The sequence below is a fragment of the Mustela putorius genome, unplaced genomic scaffold (assembly GCF_011764305.1).
Source record: "Mustela putorius furo isolate JIRA1106 unplaced genomic scaffold, ASM1176430v1.1 tig00000224_pilon_pilon_pilon, whole genome shotgun sequence".
NCBI classification, from domain to species: Eukaryota; Metazoa; Chordata; class Mammalia; order Carnivora; family Mustelidae; genus Mustela; species Mustela putorius.
The window spans coordinates 18,779,121-18,804,163 of NW_025421321.1; the positions used below are offsets into that span (position 1 = coordinate 18,779,121).

At 38.5% G+C, this 25,043-nt stretch overlaps 1 protein-coding gene across 1 annotated transcript in view; it reads left to right on the forward strand.

Moving 5' to 3' along the window:
* Positions 1 to 13,738: 13,738 nt before the first annotated feature.
* The window catches only part of GTF2A1L (general transcription factor IIA subunit 1 like), a 46,803-nt gene continuing 35,498 nt past the window's right edge, over positions 13,739 to 25,043 (forward strand). The window contains exons 1-3 of the mRNA XM_004752851.3: positions 13,739 to 14,836; positions 17,398 to 17,499; positions 17,669 to 17,792. Coding sequence (XP_004752908.1) covers positions 14,816 to 14,836; positions 17,398 to 17,499; positions 17,669 to 17,792 — 247 coding nt within the window. The 5' untranslated portion in view covers positions 13,739 to 14,815. The remainder of the gene's footprint in view (positions 14,837 to 17,397; positions 17,500 to 17,668; positions 17,793 to 25,043) is intronic.

The following is a 25,043-nucleotide window of genomic DNA, read 5'->3' on the forward strand; positions in this document are numbered from 1 at the left end:
CTGCTGCTCCCCAGAGTTAGAAAAAAACAGCATTTGAGTTTGATGGTGCTTGTATTATGATTAATAAAAGATCTTGGGGGCATTTTGTAAAGCATTTCAAAGCATTGTGAGTCCAGTGGAGTATAATTAAAATTAATGCAGTAGACAAACACTTTAAGTATTCTTAATGCCCTGTCTAAAAATGCTGTTGAATACAATTTTACACATCCCAGAGATTTAAATATCATGCTTCTCTCTAAACATTTCTAAGTACTAAAAAGACAGGAAAATGGTGCCTTCCTTCTCAACAGATTTCAAACAACTTTTGTTTAATGAGAGTTAATAAACTCTAAATCTGCTCACTTTAAAATATTTATAAAATATTACAATTAATATATATCCTGTTTGACTTCTGAGTTTTTAGTCGCCGTGTATCAACTGGCACGTGGTCTGTAAAAAGCTCTAGCCCAGGATTGTACTTTTAGTCTGAGGTAAGCAAATACGTGCTTTCGGGAGAATATTCCATACCGCCTTGCCTCAGGGGCAAGCCTTTACCCTGTGGAATCCTCAGAAACCAGTAATGAGCATTGTCCTTTCAAGATGGGCTCTTTCATTAATCTTTCTGGATGGATGCTGTCAGTGTCTTATAAAACCTGTTAGAACAATATATTTCCAAAAATCCTACAGGATTGAGTGGGTGTATGAATAGAGCTAAGCACTTCACGCTTCCCCAAAGGTACCTTCCACACTCTGAGGTACAGAAGGCTTGTTTGGCATTGGCTGCCTTAAGTGGTCACATTGAATCACCTCAAAATGCTGTGTGACCATTGTTCCAACTCACTGTCTTGTTGACTTTAATGTTTATTGTGTGCCTACTATGTGCTTGCCTTTTTCTAGATATTGGGGTTAAGCAATTGCAAAACAGTGAATTCCTGTTCCTGTAGAGGATATTTAATAGTAGGGGAATTTGGACAATAAACAGGTATTGTGCTGTGATCATTGCTGTGCAGGGAGGGGGGTAGGGGAAGCAACAGAGTGGTGAAAAATTGAAACCCATTTTGGTTTTCAGAAGTCCTCTGAGGAGATGACATTCTAGCAGAGACCTGAAAGAAGTGAGGAAGCTAGTCACCAAGATCTCCCAGAGGAGGGTGTGTCCAGCAGAGGGAAATGCTAGGGCAGAGGCACTGAAATCCGAGGAGGGCAGACGGCTGCTGGGTGGCGGTAGCATATGAACAGAGGGCTGGTTGGGGGAGAGATCAGAGAGGTTGTGGGTGGGTGAGGGAAGCAGATCACACAGGGCTCTGTGGTCTTGGGGAAGGATCTGGATTTTGTTCTGAGGGAGACAGGAGCCACTAGAAGGTTTGTGCTGGTGAGTGACAGGAACTGAATTACACATTAAAGATGATTGCATGGACGTAGAAGGGGGCTAGCGACAGAAGCCGCGTGTGGTTGGAAGGCTGTTGAAGTAGCTCCAGTGAGAGGTGATGGTGGCTAGGAGTGGTCAAGGGGGATGACATGGCTGGACACGTCTGAAATTAGAGCCAGGAGTGTGTGCTGACCGATTGGATTGGGCTCTCAGTGCGTAGGGGAAAGGGAAACAAAACGGACTCCCAGACTTTTGGCCTGAGCAACTTAAAAAAGGGAGCTGTCTTTTATGGAGAAGGGGAAGAATGTTAAGGGAGAAGGTTTGGGGAGAAAGATCAGAAATAAATGCCGGTTTGGTTGTGTTGACTTTGAGATGACTATCAGACAGCCAGCCAAATGGATACACCAGGCAGGAAAGAGGGTCAGGCCAGAGATGGGATGTTTAGAGGCACTAGTGTTTAAAGCTGTGAGACTGGGTGAGACCAGTTAGGCGTGAGCCATGGAGAGCAGCAGCGGTCTGAGCAGTGGGCTTTCAGACTCCAACATTTAGAGGTCAGGAAAGCAAGGATGATCCAGAAAAAGAGATGGAGGAAGAGGAGCTAGCTAGACTACGTGTAATCAGCTGCCTCAGATGCTACTGATCTTATAAGCTGAGGAGTAAGAACGGGCCATTGAATTTAGTAACGCGGAAATCATCAGTGACGTTGACAGACAACTCAAGTAGGAGTGGAGACGGTGAGTAGATGACTTTTTTGAGGACATTTGCTGTAAATAGGAACAACGGGACAGTAGCTGGTGAGGATGAGATCTTTTCAACACCCCTCCCCGCTTAAGACCAAAGTCTTGGTCTTGTTCTTAGTAGGGTCTATAGTCTCCATCTTTTTCGTCACTGTTTTCTTAAATCTGATTGATGTTGACTTTTGCTAAAATTTCCCCTCTCTTCCTCATTGCCTCATTCCTACTTCTCGAGAATAATTCCTTGTCAGCTCTCGGTCCCGTGTCATCTGAATCAGGCTGTTGTTTCAACCAGAGGTTCTGGATGCACTTGCATTCTTCAGAGTTTCCATTAACTGTGCATGTGGTGTTGAAGGCATTACAGATTTAAAAATAAATTCAGCCATTGCTTTAATCATCTCTTGTTTTGCCTTAGGACTTTTCTTGGTTAGTTTCCACCAGCCAATGTTATTTCATGTTGGTATGGAGATCTCAACTTCAGATTTTTTTATGGAATTTAGAACAATTATGAACGAGTTGCTGGTTTCACAATCTTGTGAACACCCACCAAATTCCTCCAAGTTCCTGCAGGATGAAAACAACACAACTATTTATTCAGTAGTTTTTATATTTACCCAACAGTTCGTACTTGGGCTCTGTGTTATAGTCTGTTGTAATAAAATTATATGTAAATTGTTGTCCAGTAACTAATACATGAATTTTAATAATACAGAAATATCTGCAGTAGGTACAATCTAGGAAACTGCTAATTTAATGTTTTATTTGCTTAATTCCTTCTTCAATTTTAAAATAATTAATGATTAAGATAGAAGAATAAACTTCAATTTTAAAGATCCTATTACTCAAATACAATAAATATTTCATGTGTGAAGTAACCAAACAAAAATTTCCTCAGCAAAAATATCACATCTTGCCATATTCACTCTGTTTCACTCCTGAATTTTTACTTATTCATTTTGTAAATTTATTTCTTTATTTTTAAGTAATCTCCACACCCCACGTGGGGATCAAACTGACAACCCTGAGATCAAGAGTCACATTCTCTTCTGATGGTGGGCTGGGGGCGTAGTGCAGCGTTTCACTGTTTTACTCTTTTTTAAATTTAAAGACACAAATAGCAATTCTGAATGGTGACACAGGGTGACAAAAAATGAAGTCACTCAAGTTTTATTTCTTCTTCTTTATGATCATTTTGACTGTGAATTGATGGTTTACACCCAGGAATCTGTAATACCAAAGGGAATGAAGATAGGAACTGCACACGAAGCAAGTTTGAATGACTCTGCACTGTTATGAATTCACAAAATGAAGATGGGCATCTGAGTCCGTGAGTGTCTTGGGTCCAACTGTTTAACTGGAGGGTTTTCAAATTAACTTCTATGTAGACTACAATGTTACATTAGATGCTAAAAAGCTAATATGAGCTGATTTGATGTTTACATATATATTATTAAAACAACAGTAATTGCAGGAATTGTTTCGAATGCTATACCAATATGGAGTTGGGGGGTGGGGGATGAGTTGTGGGAGTTGTCTTATTTTAGAATTTTAGACATGGCTTAGGATTGCCAGCGTGTGGTGATAAGAGCAAGCCGACTGCCTTTTAGTCGTAAATTTTCTATGGACAATGCACATGCTATTACCCACATCCAGGACTGACTGCCCCCTCTCCTACCTTTGGTCTGCTCCTGGGTGGTGGATGTCTGCATGTTGGAAGTGATCCAGAAGCAAAAGGAAAATGGATGATGCCGAAGACAGAGAGAGAGAAAAATTGCTAAGATCATATCCCTGAGTAGACAGTAGGGATGAGCTCTTAGGTGCTAATGAGGGAGGGGCTGGTTTGGATAAGGGCATGCGCAGTTCACCCATTGCAATAGGAGGGAAGGCAGAGTTTATGAGTACAGAGATGCAAGCAGGCCTCTTATTTTTTAGTTTCTTTTCCAAAAATGGATTTGCATTCAGAAGCTTTTCGCCCTTCCATGGAGAGTGGGTGTCTGTGACTCCCTTTAAGGGCCCTTTAGGAATGATTTTAATTTCATTTTCTTGAAGAGCTGGGTTGGATATTTTAATTTATGTGTTCTTTACTGGTAATAATGTTTGGGTAGCAACTATACTGTCCCAGATGGGGAAATTCATGTGATTTTGGGATTGAAGATTATTAATCCCCTTAATGGAACAGATGTTCTGACTGGGGAAACCCAGTTGTGAATACTGTAGGATGTATTCTTTTTCTGTTCCTTGTCTCTGAGAAAGATGCCAGAGGTCTGTGAGTGGCTGCCTGGGGGGGTGGGAGCAGCCATGCTTGTCCTTTTGTGGGGCTTTATTTTGATATTTTCACACTGTTCAGAGAGAATTCCACCCGAAGGTCCTCAAGTGCCATGAAAAGGACAAGGAAAGAGCATCTTTGAACAGTGGCATTGTTAAATGCCAAGAGCCAGCCTCTCCAGTGGATAATTTTGAGACCTTCTGAAACACTTTTCAAAGGCTTTGCTAAGTACTCATTGTGGAAAAGGACAAATTCTATATTAAACTCACACTGGGACCAGAAGTAGCCTTGGGTAAAATTGTGAACGAGATGATGTTTGTCGCCCTCTTTTTACTGCCCTTTTCCTGCCAGTGGATCTCCACCCCCTTCCAGTAAAGTTGCTCAAGTCACTTGGGGTCTTTCTCCTCTCTTCCTCTTTGCCTTCTGTGATTAAGCACCAGGAAAGGATACACATCAATAACTTTGGTCTCGTTCTTCCCGTGGACATGGCCTCTGCTCCAGGCTTTCCTTCCTTCCTTTCTTTCTTTCCTTTTTTGTTTTTTAAAGATTTTATTTATTTATTTGACAGAGAGTGGGGGAGAGAGTAAGAGTGAGCACAAGCAGGGGGAGCTGCAGAGGGAAAGGAAGAAGCAGGTCCCCACTGAGCAGGGAGCCTGAAGCAGGCCTCAATCCCAGGACTCCAGGATCACGTCCTGAACCAAAGGCAGATGCTTAACTGACTGAGCCACTCAGGCGCCCCAATTCTTCCTTCCTCCAGATTTGTAACTAGTCCTCCGATTTTTGTGGCTGTCCTCCAGTCCAGGCTCCACGCTGCAGTCAGTAGGGGAGCACCTGACCAGACACCGACCAGCCTGCCTTAGCCTTGCCTAAACTTGTCTTGTTCTCTGTCGTCTGGCCAAACCGACCTGCTCTCATTTCCTCAAATCTAACCATGTCCTCCCTTGCAGCCCAAGCTTTGGCTTGTACGGCACCCTCTCCCTGGACACACTTCCTTTATCCCTTCCTTTTCCCTGACTCATTCCACAGTCTAAGTTGAGGGGTCCTACTCCAGGAAGTCTTCTTGATTCTCCCTGTTGAAATTAGGTGCTCCTCATACATAATTTTAAGTACTAAAATTACCAAAGTACAAAACAGTAATTTCCCGTTCTTTGGGAAGAAGCCTCAGGAATGGTGGGTAGGTTATTTCTTGTATCAATGTCAATGCTATGGTGTTGATCCCTTAGCCAGAGTTTATTTTTATGTCGAATAAAAAATATTGAATGAATGAATGGAGATATCTTTACTTGTCCTACGGATAGTTTCATTTTTGGTCCCTATTCTCCCCCACCCTCTCAGTAGGATAGAAATTCTGTTTTATAGCAGTTTAATGATAACATCAAATCAATAACATTTAATGAATGCTTTCTGCAGAGGAGGTATTATGCTAGGAGCTCAGGGAGCATATAAGGATAATAACACGCAGCCTCAGTCTTCAAGAAATTTAAAATCTATCACACTTAGAAATGTATTTTTTCATAATAAACACACATATATCTTCAAGGGATTGAAAAAAGTAAAGTGTTTGTTTTAAAGTTTGATTTAATCTTATTTTTGAAAGCTGCTGGAAATGAAGAGGAAGCACCTTTAGGCTTTTAGCACCTCTTCTGTGCCAGGGGTCATATTTTCTCATTTAGTACCCAACATCCAATAAAGTGGTATTTTGGGTTGTGAAATGAGTGTATCTGTCTTTTGTTAAACATATTTTGGAACCATTTGGTAGCTTCAGAAGGTTTTTGTCTTGCATTTGAAATAACACCAGGCTCTTAATTTCCTAGGCCTGCCCCATAAGGATAAAATGTAATTCTAAGTTAAAATGAAGAGTTAACTGTGTAGTGGGTACAGAATTTCAGTTTTGCAGGATGAAAAGACTTACAGACATGGATGGAGGTGATAGTTGCACAACAGTGGGGAGGGGTTTAATGCTACTTAGCTGTGTACTTAAGAATAGTTGGGGGGATTGTGTCTGGTTGGCCCAGTGTCCCACTCTTGGTTTCAACTGAGGTCATGATCTCAGGGTTGTGTGATAGAGCCCCACACCTGGGCTCTGTGCTCAGTGGGGAGTCTGCTGCTTGAAATTCTCTCCTTCTACACCACCCCAACTCATTCACCCACACTCTCTCCTTCTCTAAAGTAAATGAAATCTTTGAAAAAATGGTTAAGATGGCACATTTTATGGTGTGTTTTACTGTAATTAAAAAATAAATTAGGTCTACCCTAGAGAAGAGAGCCTCCCTGATTCCTTGATCCTTTTTTTAAGTTTTTTTATTTTTTTAAGGATTTTATTTATTTATTTGACAGAGAGAGATCACAAGTAGGCAGAGAGGCAGACAGAGAGAGGAGGAAGCAGACTCCCTGCAGAGCAGAGAGCCCGATGCCGGACTCGATCCCAGGACCCTGAGATCATGACCTGAACCAAAGGCAGTGGCTTAACCCACTGAGCCACCCAGGTGCCCCTCCTTGATCCTTTTTAACCGCTTTCTTGATGACTAGGTCTCATAATATTCACCTGTTTTAACTGTACAATTCAAAGATTTTTAGTGCATTCACAACATTGTGTAACTATTACCCACAATCAATTTTACACTTCCAAATCCATCCCAAACTTCCTCGAGTCCATTTTCAGTCACTTCTTTTTATTCTTTTAAAAATATTTTATTTATTTATTTATTTGAAAGAGAGAGAGAGAGAGAGAGTGTGCGAGTACACAAGTGGGGGGGTGCGGTGAGAGGGAGAAGCAGACTCCCAGCTGAGCTCAGAGTCCAACTCGGGGCACCATCGCAGGACCACAAGATCATGACCTGAACTGAAGGCAGACCCTTAACCAACTGAGCCACATAAGTGTCCCTTCAGTCACTTCCTATTTTCATCCCAGTCCCAGGCAGCCATTAGTTTAATTTCTGTCTCTATATATTTGCCTTTTCTGAACCTTTCACATAAATAGTTTTAAACAGTATAAGTTTTTTGTCTCTGGCTTTTTAAACTTAGTATCGCATTTCGGAGGCTCATCAATATTGTGTATCTGTGTTCATCTAGATTCATGTACATATCAGTGCTTCATTCCTTTTTATTGTCAAATAGTATTTCATTGTATGGCTATACTACATTTTTTTTTTTTTTAAGATTTATTTATTTATTTGACAGACAGAGATCACAAGTAGGCAGAGAGGCAGGCTGAGAGAGGAGGAAGCAGGAGGCTTCTGCAGAGCAGAGAGCCTGATGCAGGGCTTGATCCCAGGACCCTGAGACCATGACCTGAGCCGAAGTCAGAGGCTTAACCCACTGAGCCACCCAGGCGCCCCTATATTACATTTATTTACTCGTTTCTCATTTGATGGTCATTTGGGTTTTCCCCAGTTTTTTTTTTTTTTTTTGCTATTATCAACAGTGCTGCAATAAACATTCATGTATCAGTGTTTGTGTGGACATGTTTTCCTTTCTCTCATGTATGAGTGGGATGGCTGGGTCATATGGTAAATTTATTTTTTCCCCCAGAAACTGCTGAACTGTTTTCCAAAGTAGCTGCACCATTTACATGTGTAGTTCTTGCCAACGCTGGTCTGTGCCTGTCTTTTTCTGTTTCTTCCCTCTCTTCTTTATTTCTCTTCTATTTTCCTGTTAGTTACTTATGCACTTTTTTTTTTTAGAATTCCATTTTGATTTATCTATAGTATTTTCGAGTGTATTTCTTTGTGTAGCTTTTGCTAGAGGTTGCTCTGGGTATTACATTATACATACATGGCTTATCCGTCCATGTTTTTCCAGTTCTAGTGGTATTTTGAATTAAAGAAACCTTATCTTCCTCTATCTTTCTCCATTGATAATAGAATTTGAGAACTATATAAGGCAATGTTACAATTTTCGCCTCAACTGTGAAACACACTCAGAAAGGCAAGAAAAGGAAGTCTATTACATTTAATCATTTTTTCTTTTTTCTCTTCTTTCACTCCTTCCTTATATTGTTCCTTTTGTTCTTTTCTTTAAAAAAAATATGTTATTTATGTATTTGACAGAGAGAGAGAGAGACAGCGAGAGAGGCAACACAAGCAGGGGAAGTGGGAGAGGGAAAAACAGGCTCCTTGATGACGTGAGCGGAAGGCAGATGCTTAAGGACTGAGACACCCAGGCACCCTATATTCTTCCTTTTATCATTTCCTTTCTATTTCAAGAACTTCCTTTAGCCAGTCTTTTAGGTTAGTTTTGCTGGTGATAAATAATCTTAGTTTTTTTTTTTTTTTTCATTTGAGAATATTTTTATTTTCCCTGAATGGTATTACCACTGCCTTTCAGATAGTGAGTTGAACTCTCTTTCAGCCCAATTTCTTCTGGCCTTTATGTTTCCTGACTAGAAAGACACTTATATTTCAATTGTCTATTTTTGTCTTCGTTGCTCAAATTGGGCTGTTGTTCTATTTTCAAGTTCACGGATTCTTTCTTTTTTCACTCCAGTCTGCTGCTGAGTCTTGTATTAGTTTCCTAGGACTGCCGTAACAGACTACTATGACCTGAGAAAAGTATTTCATTCCTGAAATAACAGGAATGAATTGTCTCAATTTGACATTTTGTTAGAAGTTTGAAATCAGGGTGTTGACATAGTCAAACTCCCTCTGAAACCTGTAGGGGAGAATTTCTTCCTTGCTTTTTCCAGCCTCCCAGAGTTTGCCCACAGTGTTTGGTGTTCCTAGTTTGTAGGTACATTTCTCCACTATCTGCCTCTGTTGTCACATGACTGCTTTCTTTCTATATGTCTTTGTCCTTCTCTTAAAAGGATCTTAACTAATTCCATCTGCAACGACTCTATTTCCAAATAAGGTCACATGCTGAGGTACTGGGGCTTGGACTTCCACATACCTTTTTGAGAGATACAATTAACCCATAACAGATCCATCCATAGAATTTTTTATTTTGGTTATTCTATTTTTTGGTCATAAAATTTCCATTTGATTCTCTTTGTATCTTCGATTTCTTCGTGGAGAACTTCTATGCTTTCATTTTGTGAAACTCATTTCATTTCAAAGTGGTCATTAAATTGCTTGCCTAATTGCTCATCAAAGCAGTTTTAGGAAGACTGCTTTAAAATCCTTGTCAGAAAATTCCAACACCTTAGTCATCTTTATATTGGTGTCTACTGATTGTCTTTTCTCATTCAAGTTGAGATTTCCCCATTCTTGTTTTGATAGATGATTTTCAGTTGTTTGCTGGTCATTTTGGTTACTATGAAACTGGATCTTCTTTAAATCTGTTTTGGCAGGTCTTCTGTGACACCAGGTCAGTGAGGGAAGGTAAGACTTCCATCTTGCTATTGCCAAGTAGAGGTGAAGAGCCTGTTCTCCACTCAGCCTCAGCTGACACTCCAGGAGGGAGGAGCTCTCATTACTGTTAGGTCAGGTAGAAGTTCAGGCTCCCCACCAGGCTTCCACTGACATCACCCTGGCTGAGACAGGGAATGGTGCCTTGTCTCTCCTTCTCACATGGCCTCCATTGGCACTGCATGGGACAGGTCCCACTCTTGCCAGCAGGGTCTTCTCTGACACAGCTCCAGTGGGTGGTAGGGATGACTCATTATAGCTGGGTGGAGTGCAAGTCCCTGCATCCCATGGGGTCTCCAGTGACATTGTGGAAATGGCTGTACCTTGTTACATGTGGGCAAGAGTGGAAGTTTAAACTCCCTACTTTGCCTTCGCTGACAGGTGTGGGATGGAGCCAATCTTCTCTATGTGTTTGACTGCAGTGGAGCAGTGTCGTTTAAGAATTTTCTGTCTTACTGCCCCTTTCCTGGTCCTTTGGCTAGAAAGAGAAGGCTTTTATGTTTTTTTTGGTCTGTGACAGTTGGTTTGTCCAGGTTGCCCACTTCACCAGTACCCAGTTTGGGATATATGAGGCAAAAAGAAAACCAAGGAATTCACTGCTGTGCCATTCTCTGGGTTATAAAGTCCCTAACTGGTCTGTGCTCTTCTCTCTACCATTCAGGGTCTTCTTATATTTGTTTTAAATATAATATCCAGAGGTGGGTTTTTGTTGTTTTGTTTTTGTTTTTTTGTTTTAGCTCTATTTAGCAGGAGGAATAGGAAGAAGTGTGTCTACTCCATGTCTTCCCTGCCTCTCCTGATATTTGAAGCACCTAAGGAAACAATATAGAGTATTAAGGTGCTGCCATTTATTTCTTACAAAATGAGACAAATTAGATAAGAAGAAAAGCACAGTTATTGTGGGAACAAAGCTAGCTTGTTCTCTCCAAATCGTAGCCTTAAGTTCAGTTTTATTTGTCTTTACTTCTACCGTCTCTAAGTAGAAATTTATGTTGGAAAATTAACTGGACAATGGACATTTTCCTTGCTAACATTTCATGTTCATGTATGATTATACACGTTGTGATTTAAAGAATGAAAATGGAATTATTAGTTAGCTAGGAAATTACTGAATCCTTATCAGACCCTGATGAGACTATAGGAAAAAGTAGCCATGGGGAAAATTGTGTTGAAGTCATCCTCCACACTCACTGTGAGTTAATTATTATCACTAATTTTCATATGTACACAATATATACATGTCTTCAATATTAAAATATTTTGAAAGAGGCAACAATGTGATCATTAAGAGTTCCACTGTGTGTTAAGGTTACCAGTTGGCCATAGCCTAATGGCACAGTCATTTTAACTGAAATCATGTTGGGGTGGGGAGGGAATTCATCATGGTGAAGCAATATCTGATGTTCACATAATATAAGGTGATTTTGGACTACAAAATGGAAAATGTTACAAAAGTACAGAATGTAAATAAATCAGAACTACCAACATTGTTACCATTTCAAAGTTACAAGGTGAGATAGAGATTATCTGCATTTTCATTTCCTGGAAGATGTGAAGGATGAGACAGTCAGAGGAACACAATACTGCTGGTTTAGTGCAGTGGTTGCAAAATGTTCAGAAACTAATTATAAATATTTGCTGTCTTAAACCATATGCTCATAGACTAACTTGTATTTTTCATTACAGATTAAAAATATTATTTAGAATCTATATAGTTACTGAAGTGCCCTATATTTGGCTGTAGAATTTAATATGTAAAAGATAATGGTCTTTTTCTAAAATACCTTTTGTAAAAAAATATTCTCATTCAGAGAAAGGACTTCACAGATCTGGTTTTTTCTCACAATAAGCATAGTGAAATTGTTTCTTTACTCTTGAAGTAATATCACTGAGACCTCCAGGCAAAAATAATGAGAATATACAGAATACAATGAAATTAATCTGATTATTAGATTTCTTTATATGTTGCAAAACTGGTGTGTGTTATAGATGAAATATTATATATTATAGTCTGTAAAGAAAGCAGGGGAAAATGAAAACCTGTTGCTCTGAATTGTGATGAGCTGCTAGGGAAAATCTTTGTGCTTTGCCGTAGGTGTAATTTCAAAGAACTGAGCACTCAAAGAAGGACCAAAGCTCAGCATTCTTTTTTTATCTTCTATTTACTAACATAAAAAATCGTCACTGAAGATTGGCCTCGCTGAAGCTTGAAGATCTAGAATTTCAATTTTAGCATCAAAAGTGTTTTGTGTGTGCAACACACTTCCCTGATGGGTTTGAAAAATTGACAAAAGAAATACGACCATCACATAACTATAAGAGTTTGCTTGTTTGATGATAACCTGGGGTCAATGCCACCAAATATCAGTCTATAAAGTGTCCTTTACATACATTTCAAATGCTTTTATGATTGACAAGAGTATTCAAAAAACTTTAAATGCTGAGATTACAGTGAGGGAAAACTAAACCTTTGGTAGTCACAATCCAATCAGACAATGGGTTCTATATTAGTTATCTCATGCTGTGTAACAAATTTATCCTGAAATTTAACTGCTTAAAATGGCATGTATTTATTATCTCACACAGTCTCTCAGGATTGGGAATCATGAAATGCCTGGAGGGTGGTTCTAGTTCAAGGACTCTTGAAAGAATGCAGCCAAGCTGTCAGTCGGGGCTACAGTAAATAATCTGACCACCAAAATAGGGAAGGATTGATATCCAAGCTTACTCATGTGGTTGTCTACAGGCTTCTGCTCTTTGCTGGCTATGGGCTGGAGTCTTAGTTCCTTGTCACTCAGGCTTCTCCATAGGCTACCTGAGTGTCTGAATGTCCTCACAACATGACCGCTGTTGTCTCCCAAAGTGAGAAATCTGAAGGAATTTCAAGGAGGGAAGCCACAATCATTTTTTAAAAAAGATTTTATTTATTTATTTGACAAAGAGAGAAAACAAACAGGCATAGAGGCAAGCAGAGAGAGGAAGCAGGCTCCCTGCTGAGAACTCCATGTGGGGCTCGATCCCAGGACCTTGAGATCATGACCTGAGCCGTAGGCAGAGGCTTAACCCACTGAGCCACCCAGGAGCCCCACCACAGTCATCTTTAACCTCATTTCAGAAGTGATACAACAGCACCTCTGCTTTATTCTTTTGGCCATCCAGACAAACTATAGTACAGTGTGGGAGGGGACAACACAAAGCTGTGAATGCCAGGAGGTGAGAATCATTGTGGGCCATCGTGGATGGTGGCGACCACAGGTCCAGAGCAAACTTATGACTTGGATTCTCCTAGAATTCACCTAGAGGTTAAAATATACCTCCTCTAAAAGCCATTGTTTATTATCAGGGAAAAATTACATCTGAGTCTACTAGTGACTATCCAGACAGACCACAAGGGGAAAATGGAAAGCTGCTGACATTTCTCTGCCAAAGTTACACAACCTCTCTGTCACCTGAGTCTACTAATTATACTAAGCATTAACAATTCAACTCTTAGCCATACTTCTTATGGGGATTAATGGCCAGATTTAATTTAAAAAATGAATATGGTCTATAGTATAGCCTTGAGAAGGGTAAAATAAATAAGGGAGTAATATAAAAATATGCTGTAAGATGATTACCAATCATATGCTTGTAAGAATAAGCTCTTAAAGCTTGATGATGAAAAGTTAGAAAACAAGAGACCTTTCAGGTTGCTTCTCAGTTTGAATAATTTAATTGGATTTTATAATATCAGTAAAAATCAGTGACTGCTTTTAGCTTTTCTATTCTGGGTGGTAGATAAGTCACTCTGAATACTTCTGGTAGTAAATTGCCAGGTAGAGATACAATCATTAAAAATTACTATATAAAATTCTCAGCTTTTTTGTAAAAGAGATATCAGATACTTTTTAATTTCAGAAAGTCTTCTAAGAGGCTTCATATAAATCAGCTGCTTGAAACTCAGAAATCATAAGGTACCTGACCCAGGAAAAGCAAATACAGAGCAGTAGGGCATAAATAGCTCTACTGAATTTATACATACAAATAAACAGCCAATTTTAAACCTACTATGATTATTTAAATCATTACATAACCTAGCCATCTGGTTAAGTCAGGACCTATCTGCAAACTAGAAAGGCTATTTAAAAGACAGAGCAGTGGCAATAGATGACTTTTTCTTAAGACTTCACATTATCTATGCTTGGATTTACTCTCAGTCCTAGTCAAGATATGCTCTAGATGCTCTACCTTTCAGGGGAGGGAGGGAATTATTGCAGGTCAAGAGATGGTGATTGCTACCTGAGGAGGAAAAGGAGACTGGGTAGTGCCTGGTGCTGACTTTTTTTTAGCAGTCGTTCTCCACCTAAGCTGCTTAATAGAATCAAGAGTCTCTGCCGTGAGACTCAGGTGCCAAATATTTATTAAACTCTCCAAGTGATTTCACTGGGCAGCCAAAGCTGAGAATTTTTGTCTTGGGACAGTAGATCTCATTTCAGCGACCATCAGAATCATCTGGAGAGCATGCTGAAATTACAGAATGCTGGGCCCCATCCCTAGAGTTTCTGGTAGGTAGGTCTGGGGTGGGCTCAATAATTTGTGCTTTTAACAGGTTCCCAGAGGATGCTGATTTGCAGTCCTACGCTTTGAGAATCAATCTTAGAAGAGTTTGGCTTTTGTTGTCTTTTTAGTAGAGTTCAGTTGTGCGCGGGTTGTAGGGGGAGCGGTGAAAATTGGTAGAAGGAGAGGGACAGAAGCCGCTAGTCTCCCACTTTCCTGGCCCAATCTCCTTCCAAGCTCAAGGGGAACTGGAATCTACCACTTCATCGCATCTTCCCTATTTTCTCAGTCTTTATTTCACAGACTGAGTAAATAAAGGTGCTTCAGGGGTCAGTTGAACGGTCCACAGCTGTTTAGATAGCGGTTAACCAGCCCATTTTAGCGGGCTTCTCGCTCTCGCACACCCTCCCTCCAAGGAACCCTGCTCAAAGCGGCCCACCAGCCTTTTCCTCCTCCCTGCCCCGCCCCCAGAGTCTCTGCGTAGTTGCGCATACGACGTGCCCGGCGTTCAAAGCGAGCAGCGACAGGAGTTCAGTAGGGCACCGCGTGCCGTGCAGGCGCGAGGGGGAGAGGTGCCGGAGCCGCCATCATGGCCTGTGTCAACCCCGTGGTAAGGAGGACCGGCCTGGCCTGTAGGCCCATGGTCTGTCTGGAGGGAGGGCTGGTCCAGGGATCACGGCAGCCCAGGCCTGTACACACGCTTTCCCCTCCTGACCCTTCACAGTCTTTCCGAAACTGTCACTCTAAGTGGCCCCGGCTGTTCGCCTCCGCTGTGGAGGAAGCCGGTGAGGGCCAGTAGTAGCTCACCGGAAGTTGGAATCCGCCCGCTGAAGGAACCGCTGCCTCCCCCTCCCCTCCGTTCTCACTGGCACTGAGGCTGTCTGGAAGAGGTGGTTAGAGCTGGAGCTCGCCGTAACCCTCCAGTTTCCTGTGTCTTGAGAAAATTCCCGAGTTCAGTTGTACTCTTATTCTAATTCTTACTTCCAGTGGGGCCATTGTTGATTGAGCTCTATTATTCACCTGAAGTAATAAGCCATGTGGTATTTCTTGTTGCCCCAGGCGTATTTTTTGAGTTGTCTCGTACCCCGCATTTCCCCATCCTGAATGCTTAAGTACGCCACTGGAATTAAACACACACCTTGATCTCCTACCCTTACAGTGAGAACTGACAGGCTAAATGGCACTTGCGAAATGCTCTATCAATTTTTAAAAAGCTGAATTAAAGAGAAAAACAAGGATTCACCTTTATTTTCAGTTCACCTGAACAAACTTGGTATTTGGTGAAAGGCAGTGTGCTTGTCCCGGTCTGTTATTTTATGGGTTCCATGTACATATATGCAGCACAAAAGGGTCCATTTTTAGAGACACATTATTTCATTGTGTATCCATTTTTTGATGCTGATGTATTTGAAGATAAGTAAAATACTCAAGCCTGAATAGAAGTTTACCATGTGTACCCTTTTATCTGATGGTGAACTCTGCGGAGGGTGTGTGAGTTTTCTTTTAAATAGAGAAGAGGTTAAGATGGATTTTCTGGACTATACATTGTTCTGATTAAGGTATTAGGGAAAGAATATAAAGGCTAACCTTAGTTCCAGAAGAAAAAGGTATGTTCAATACTTAATTTCCTTTTTAAAAATTGCGTTCTAGTGGTTTGTTTTTGACAGCTGCTCTTATACTCTGAGGGTGGATTTTTTTTTTTTTAAAGATTTTATTTATCTGATATAGGAAGCATGAGAGAGGAGAAGGTGGAAGGAGAAGCAGACTCCCCCCCCCCCCGCCCCCCCTGGAGCTGGGGAACCGATGTGGGACTCAATCCCAGGACTCTGGGATCATGACCTGAGCCAAAGGCAGTTGCTTAACCAACTGAGCCACCCAGGCACCCTCTGAGGGTAGATCGTAAGGAAGTTTTTAACCCTAGAAGTGTTTTCTTCTTGCGGTAAAAGTGATCAAACTAGCTGTGTTGAACACCGAAGTATCATTTTAGTATGCTTTTATCTGTGTAAACTGTTTGAGAAGAAGCAACTAATCTAGGGCACTTAATGGATATGCCTGTGAATAATGTGGTACTGATTGGTCTATTTATAAGCTTACCTGGGATAGTTAATGGGGATTAATTTTAAACCTAACTATTCTTGATGTGAGCGGGAGAATTTAGAGAGTATTTACTGGGTAGTGTGAAAAAACAGTCCTAGAATGCCACAATTTTTATTGCCAAATCTTGTGGAAAGGTATAGTTCATTCATGTCTTGGTTAGGTTCTGTTAGGAATCCATTTTGGTGCATTTATACTTTTCACTTGACAGTGGTTCAGAATATTTTTTTGGACTACTGGGTATTTGGTTACTCTATTGTAAGTGCTTGTCTCAGTCTTACAGCTTGCAATTTATTCATCTATGTGAAAGTAATACAGTGAACTCTAAAAACTCCTTTGTCCTCTTTGAGAAAATAAGTTGAAGATAGTAGGTTCGTTTTTACCTGCCTTAAATGAATTTATGCTAAGTGAAATAAATCAGTCAGAGAATTATCATATGATCTCATTCATGTGGAATTTAAGAAACAAAACAGGATATAGCAGAAGAGAGGAAAAAAATAAAACAAGATGAAGTCAGAAAGGTGACAAACCGAAAGAGACTCTTAATCACAGGAAACAAAATGATGGTTGCTGGAAGGGAGGGGTGGGGGATGGGGTAACTTGACGATGGACACTAAGGAGGGCACGTGATGTAATGAGCGCTGGGTATCCTATAAGACTGATGAATCACTGACCTCTCCCTCTAAAACTAGTAATACATTAAATTTAATTAATTGAATTTAAAAAAATAAAAGGGAGAAGGTTAAATTCTGACAAAAACCAATTGACGTAACCTACTATCTTGATGAATTATTATCTCATATTTGATTGTGGTTCTTTAAGTCAGCCTTGTAGATAGCCTGAGACTATGGGTCAGAAGCTAACACAATTTATGGACACCTAAGACTATACTGGAAGTAGATTGCATTTAGTAAGAATCTTTATGGTGGTTTTTCTTTAAACCATAAGAAAGAATACACTGCATGTATTCTTTCTTACTATTAAATGTTTAATAGTTTAAACTATTAAACATTTAATAGTTTAATTGTTTAAACTATTTAAACATAGTTTAAAATGTTAACAATTGCTTTTTTGTAGCCTAAACTCTACAGATCTATAATTGAAGATGTAATTGAAGGAGTGCGTGATCTATTCGCTGAAGAAGGTATAGAGGAACATGTTCTAAAAGACTTGAAGCAGGTTTGTAGACAATGCAAGTTACCCTTTTTGTTCTTCTTAAAAAACTTATAAATTTTAGTTTTAACCCCTCAATTATAGTTTAATGCTTACCATTCATTGTGTCATCAGATGACATTAAAAAGTGAAATACCTAAATACCCTAACTTAAAAAAATTTTTTTTCTCTGCAGCTCTGGGAAACAAAGATTTTGCAGTCTAAAGCAATGGAAGACTTCTTCAGAAATAATGCCCATTCACCTGTGTTCACCCTTCCATTGCCAAACAGCTTGCACCAAACATTGCAGTCATCAACAGGTTGGATACAGTTAGTAAATTAGTACTATTTTGGTCTTCAGAACACATTCTTATTGGTGGTGGTTTTATATTAGGGTAATGTTCTTAAGGTAAGGGGGCTTGGACCTCAAAACCATTACTATTAAATGACCACAGTAAACCATCATCTTGTAATTATGGGTAACAAAATTAGGTTATTCAAGCCAGCTTTTGAAAATACTGAAGTCCACAAAGATGACCAACTGTTACTTCAGAGGAACAAGTTACATCATTTGTGGGCTATTGGGAATACCCACTAGTTATTTCAGAGAATTTGATTGGGTTGTGTCAAGGAGTAACTGAGGCACCATTGCTGGAAAAAGCAGTGGGAAAGATGGGTGGTTGCATGCTTGTGCATTCTTTATCTTTCTCTTGCTTGTTGTATATATTATAAATCTGCTGTTGTACTGGAAGAAAAATAGAGAGTTAACATGAATATGGAGATTATTCAGCCTACTTCGCTGTTTTGGGTATTATATATTATGGCTAGAAATTAACCCTGTGTACTTTTATTCATTTCTTGGACTTGAAGCCTTTGCTTTTGAGGAAATAATTTTCCATATTATGTGTATCATAATATGGAAAAAAGGGGCTAAGATAAATGATACTGTTTTATTTTTCTAGCCTTTATTCCTTCTTTTCTAATTCTTAAAATTTTTATACTATCCTAATGTATGTGTGTGTGTTGTCTGTATGTCTGCATGCAACACACACAGACACACACACATAGAGGTTTTATTTTGTTTAGTTGAATTAGATTGATGTCTGCCAGAAGTGAGGGTAGATTTTGGATTAGATTTTGGATTGGATTGTCAGTAATAACTATGTTGTTCATTGCACACTTGGGAAAATTCAAAGGAAAATCATGTGGGACAAGGTGAAGAGAAAATAGTAAGGAGGCTAGTATCTCGTTTATTATAAAACAAGAGAATTTAAGTGTGGCAGCAATTATAACTTAAAAATGAAATAAGTTAACAATGAATATTGAATTCACAGATGTAACTTTTATCTAATGTTATGCTTCTAAAGTATAACTTTACTCTGTTAGCCACAGCTGTTTTAATTACTAAGTTGACACTTTGAAACATTTTACCTTAGTTCCTATAGTTTTGATTATGCTTTTGTTTTTAACTTTTTTATTAGGTCATCCCTTTTCTCTATTTAAATAACATTATTTTCTTTATTGAAGAACTTTAAAGATTTTCTTTCTTTCTTTCTTTTTTTTAACCTAGAAGTGAGTTGGAGGGTGGCCAGTATGGAGGAATGAAAGATTAGACTGTTTTTTATCAAAAGCAGTTAACACTTTTCATTCTTTGTCATTCAAAATTGCAATACTTGTTTTTGCCGCAAGATGGTAATATTACCAGTGATTTAAATCACCAAATAGTCTTGCAACTAATATGTCTAGCTGGCTTTCATTCTGCACTGTATTCCTATTCTCTTTCTTGGAAGTTAGAATAATAGAAATAATTACATTTAAACAAGACAGTTTTTATTCTTTTCTACATCATTTATAATGAAAAGACTTAGGAGGAAGTACATGTCCTTTAAAAATGCATTACAAGCCTTGTTTTTATCCCTCTTCATTTCCAGGTTCCCTAGAATAAGATTCTTGAAGTAAATAGCCTCATAAAATTGAAGTACTTCTTAATTATATCTTCTCATTGTAGGCTTTTAAAAGCCTGATTAAAATAATCTAAACTAACTTCTACAACCTTTTTATCTCTTGATAACAAGTTCAAATTATGTCTACAATGGAGTAAGTCATTTGCCTTTGTTCAATCTTTAAAGCTTTTTGCTCTATCATATTTTCTTTGACTCGATTATCCATTTGCTTAATAATTTCCTGTATTTTCAGTTGTCAACTTTTTTTTGGTCTCAGGACCCCTTTTCACTCCTAAAAATGGAGGACCTTGAAGAGCTTTCTTTATGTGGGTTGTTAAGTATCTATTTACCATATAAGCTTAAAAATGAGAAACTTAAGAAAAGTTTTATAAATCCCCAAAATTGATAATATGCTAACATAATTACATATATTTGTTAAAAGTAACTTTTCCAGAACAAAAAGTATTTAATGAGAGGAGTGGCGTTGTTTTACTTTTCTGAAAATCTCTTCAAATGTCTGGCTTAATATGAGGTAGCTGGATTCTCATATCTATTTCTAAATTCAGTCTGTTGTGATACGTAGTTTTGGCTAAAGTACATGAGGAAAATCTAGCCTTCCACAGATATATAATTGGAAAAAGTGTTTTTATAGCAACTTTAGGTAACTTGATACTACACTAAAACTCAACAAGTGTTAGTTTCTGAGAGTTTAGCTACAAGGTGGAATCTGAAACTTTATCAGTGGACTTTGTAATGTTAAAAGATTACTGGTGTCTCTTGTATTTTGAATGACTCCTTAACCTGTGTGTCATTTTGTAACATAAGTTAGTAACTTGGAAAATACTGTTTGACTGAGTTATGCACTTGATAAATTGTTCATTATACAAGATTAAAAAATACTATTAATATCACCACACATTTCTTCAGAAAAATTGGAAAGCTATCAAACTCACTGTGGTGGATATAAAGTTTACAAAATTACGATTTTTGGTTGAAAGCTTGAATTTTACCATTGCCAAACAGATACTGTCAGTTTGTTTTCCTTGAAGTGACAGGCACATTTGGTTCATTTAAAAAAAAAATGACTGCCAAATATCTGTGTCTGAATAACCATAGTTTGTGTCACTTATTCTTTCAAGTAAAAATGTTTCTTAAAAAGGAGAGGCTAGATCAGCTGTGAACTTAAATAATAGCACCAGTCCTCTTTCCATGTACTTCCTTGTGTATCTGTATGCTGCAGAAATGCTTTGTATTCTTCTCATTTCATCCATAGGATATTAAAAGAAAGTATCCTCAAGGGTTGAAATTTTATAAAAATAGTTCTTTATGGTTACATTTAGGAACTTCTTTAGTGAAACTGTTTTATTGTTGCTGTTGTTTATCTTTTTAACTGTGAGTGGGTGGTGATGGAGAACAAATAAAGGGGCCACTAGCAGGTTTGGTAATACTGCTTTAATTCGTGCTAAGATGCCCTCTTTCTCTCTTTATCTCTTTCCCTTTCTTTCTCTCTCTCTCTCTGCCTTTTCTTCCCTCACTCCCTTACTCCCTTCCTTCATTTTTTTTTTTTTTAAATAAAGTAGGCTCTACACCCACCCAGCATGCAGCAGGGCTTGAACTAATGACTTTGAGATCTGGACCTGAGCTGAGATCAGGAGTCAGATGCTAAGGGCCCCTGGGTGGATCAGTTGGTTGAGCCTCTGACTCTTGCTTTGGCTCAGGTAACGATCGTGGGGTCCTGGGATGGAGCCCTGTCGTGCTGTGTGCTCAGTGGCCAGTCTGCTTGAGATTGTCTCTCTCCCTCTTCCCCTTCCCCAGCTTGTCCATATGCAGTTTCTCTCTAAAAATAAAATCTTTAAAAAAAGAAGTTGGAGACTTAACCAAATGAGCCACCAAGGCACCCCAAAGTGCCTTCTCTTTTACTCATCATTGCTCTGCACTGTAAGTGCAAATGTCAAAAAAGGAAAAAAAAATAGTGAGAAGTGAAAAAAAAAAGATTTTTATTGGTATTATAAAAAATAGTCTGGCTTTGTGAACACCCTGAAAGGGTCTCATGGATCCCTGGGGGTTTGCAAAGTACAATTTAAGAACTGCTATTCTATCCTTGGGGTGATTATATATAGTTTGTAATCCACTTTTTAAAAAAGACAATGTTTTTAGAACTTTACATTCGCAACAAATTTAAGAGAAGGTACAGAGACTTCTCCTATACCTCTTGTCCCCAATCATGCATCATCTCTTCAGTTATTAACATCCCCCACCAGAGGGTTACATGTTAACAGTTGATCAACCTACATTGACCTATCATAAATACCCAAAGTCCATAGGTCACGTTATTGCTCTTGGTGTTGCATGTACCATGTGTTTATGCAAATTTATAATGACATGTATCCATCTTTACAGTGTCTTACAGAGTATTTTTATTGTCCTAGAAATCCTCTGTACTCCTCCTATTCATCCTTTCCTACCATACCAACTCAAGGCAACCATTGATATTTTTATCGTCTCCATTGTTTTACCTTTTTCAGAATGTCCTATAGTAGGAATCAAACATGTAGTATCTAGTCTTTTCAGGTTGGCTTATTATACTTAGTAATATGGTATTAGGATTCCCTTATATCTTTTTGTGGCTTGCTAACTCATTTCTTTTCAACATTGAATGATATTCCATTGTCTGGATGTGCCAGTTTACTTAATTGTTCACCTATAAAGCACATCTTGGATGTTGCCAAGTTTTGGCAATTAGGAATAAAGCTGCTGTGTGGAGGTTTATGTGTGGATGTAAGTTTTTAACTTCTTTGGGTAAATACCAAGGAGAGTGACTACTGGGTTGTATGCTTAGTTTTGTAAGGAACCACCATATTTTCTTTCAAAGTGACTGTGCCATTTTACATTCCCACCAGCAGTGAGTGAGAGTTCCTGTTGTTCCACATCCTTGCCAACATTGGGTTTTATCAGTGTCATGGATTTTGTCCATTTTAATGGGGATGTAGTGGTATCTCATTGATTTCATTTGCATTTTCTTGATGACTTATGATATGGAGCATCTTAAATGCTTATTTGCCATCTATACCTTCTTTGGCAAAGTGTCTCTTAAGGTCTTTGGCCCATTATTGGGTTGTTATGGTTGAGTTTTAAGAGTTCTTTGGTTATTTTGGATAATAGCCCATTATCATGTATGTCTTCCACGACATTTTTTTCCATCCTATGTCTTTTCATATCATCTTGATTTTTTTTAAAAGGAGTTTAAGTTTTTATAAAACCTGGCTTATCAATTATTTCTTTCATGGGTTGTGCCTTTGGTTTTGAATCTAAAAAGTCACTGCTATACTCCTGGTCATCTAGATTTTCTTCTATCTTCTAGGAATTTTGTAGTTTTGCATTTTACATTTAGTTCTGATCTATTTTCAGTCATTTTTTTTGAAGGTTATAAAGTATGTGTCTAGTTTCATGTTTTTTGCATTGGGTAGCCAGTTCAGACATTTGTTGAAGAGACTATCTTTGTGCCATTGTATTGCCTTGGCTTTTGTGTTAAAGATCAAGTGACTGTGTTATGTGGGTCAGTTTCTTGGCTCTGTGTTCTGTTCCATTGATGTATTTGTCTATTCTTTCACCAGGTAACACTACCTTGATTACTGCAGCTTTCTAGTAAGTCCTGAAGTGGGGCAGTGTCAGTTCTCCAACTGTTTCTCCATGAATATCACATTGGCTCTTCTGGGTCTTTTGCCTATAATTCACTTGTGAGAGAGAAATGGGATTGCATTAATAATAATCTCAGAATAATAGGTGTAAACTAGGACTGTCCTGGGTTAACTGAGTTGTGGGATTCACTTTGTCCATGATTGCCCTATTTCTAGAGCAATTCAAATCAGTGCTATTTGGTCTTCATGTCACATAGTCTTTTTGATGAAACTATCATTGTATGAGCAAGAAAGGGAAGAATAGGAATTTTGAGAAGTTTGTGATGGCTTTCATCTTTGAGTGTTCAGACTCCTTCAGGTACAAACTACATGTCCAAATTGTTGAATTTAGATCTGGTGAAAGTGCTGTTGGTTCTTGATGTAATTTGAGGTAGAATATTCAGTTTGGTTATCAGAGATATGTATTTGTGTATATGCTAATGAGTAGTCAAAAAGAATAGTGACCAGTCTTTGCACCTCTTGAGTCACGTGACTTGGATATTAAGATTTGGAATGGTTTAAAGCAGGATCAAGAATTGTGAAGTTAGGGGTGCCTGGGTGGCTCAGTGGGTTAAAGCCTCTGCCTTTGGCTCGGGTCATGATCCTACGGTCCTGGGATCAAGCCCCACATCGGACTCTCTGCTCCTTGGGGAGCCTGCTTCCTCCTCTCTCTCTGCCTGCCCCTCTGCCTACTTGTGACCTCTCTCTGTCAAATGAATAAAATCTTTAAAAAAAAAAAAAAGAATTGTGAAGTTATTAACTGCCTTAATGTATCGAAGACTTCTTGGTGTATAAGAAAGAAATACTCTTGTAGATGTCACAATGTAGCATCTTTTCTTAATTTATACTTCTTAAATTACATTTGTGGAATTGAATTCTTTCTATATTGTAAAGCCTATTGTTTGTGAAATTTAATATTTCTTGAATATATACATGAAGTCCAAAATACTAACACTTTTAGTTTAAGTAAAGACATATACTCAGTTAAAACTTAATTGGGTATTGAAGCCATCTTGGATATTTTAAAAAGCATGTTTCAGGCACATGTAATGGTATATATAATTTGTGGAAGTATGTAAATGGTGCATTTAATATCAAAATTAACTAGGTACTGCATGAAACTTCACTATAAAACTGTTCAGTGCTTTTATTCTGATGACTATAAAGGAACTCTTAAACTCTCTTATAGCTCTGTTTGATTTATATAAGATTAGAGAATTATCCTTTAGGATTTATTGCAAGGTATTTAAAAGGGGGGAATTGTTGCTATTTTTCCTCAAGAAATTCATTTAATTGCTTTAGACAGCGTGTTAACAGATTTTTGTTTCCTCTCAGGCAATGGCTTCAGCTGTACCAGCTTAAGCTTCGTTTACTTCAGCTAATTAAGACTAATACCCTTGTGTTCCTGCCACACCAATTCTTTCTAATTTAGCCTTTCTAAAAGAATGCCTGTTAATAAGCAAAGCCATAGATGAACGGAGGATAAAAATAATTTTGTGCTTCATTAATCATCAATCTCTGTAGCTTCACTTCTGTTATTCTAATGTGGGAAGAATGGTTAGTTAAAAAAAATATTTGCTCTTCTGAGTGACTTGCTGTTCATGATGGAGTCATTCTAGTGTCAGAAGCAAATCTTAGGGACACTTTAATGTGGTCTGTGAAAAAACACCATAATAAACATTACATTGAATATATATGTGCTCCATAAACATGCTGAAACATTCTCTTTTTTATTAAAAGGTGAAATGATAGTGTGACAGTCGTGTTCAGCTAGGTAAAATGAACCTTGAGGTAAAGTTTAAGGTTATGTTATCTCCCGAGGTCTTTTTACTATAGTTACTATTTGTTTTTTACACTTCTTTTTTAATGCTTCCATTTCCAACCATTAGGCAAATGTTTTAGCTATATTAAAAACAAAGAGATAGCATAGAAAATTGGTAGATAATAAAGA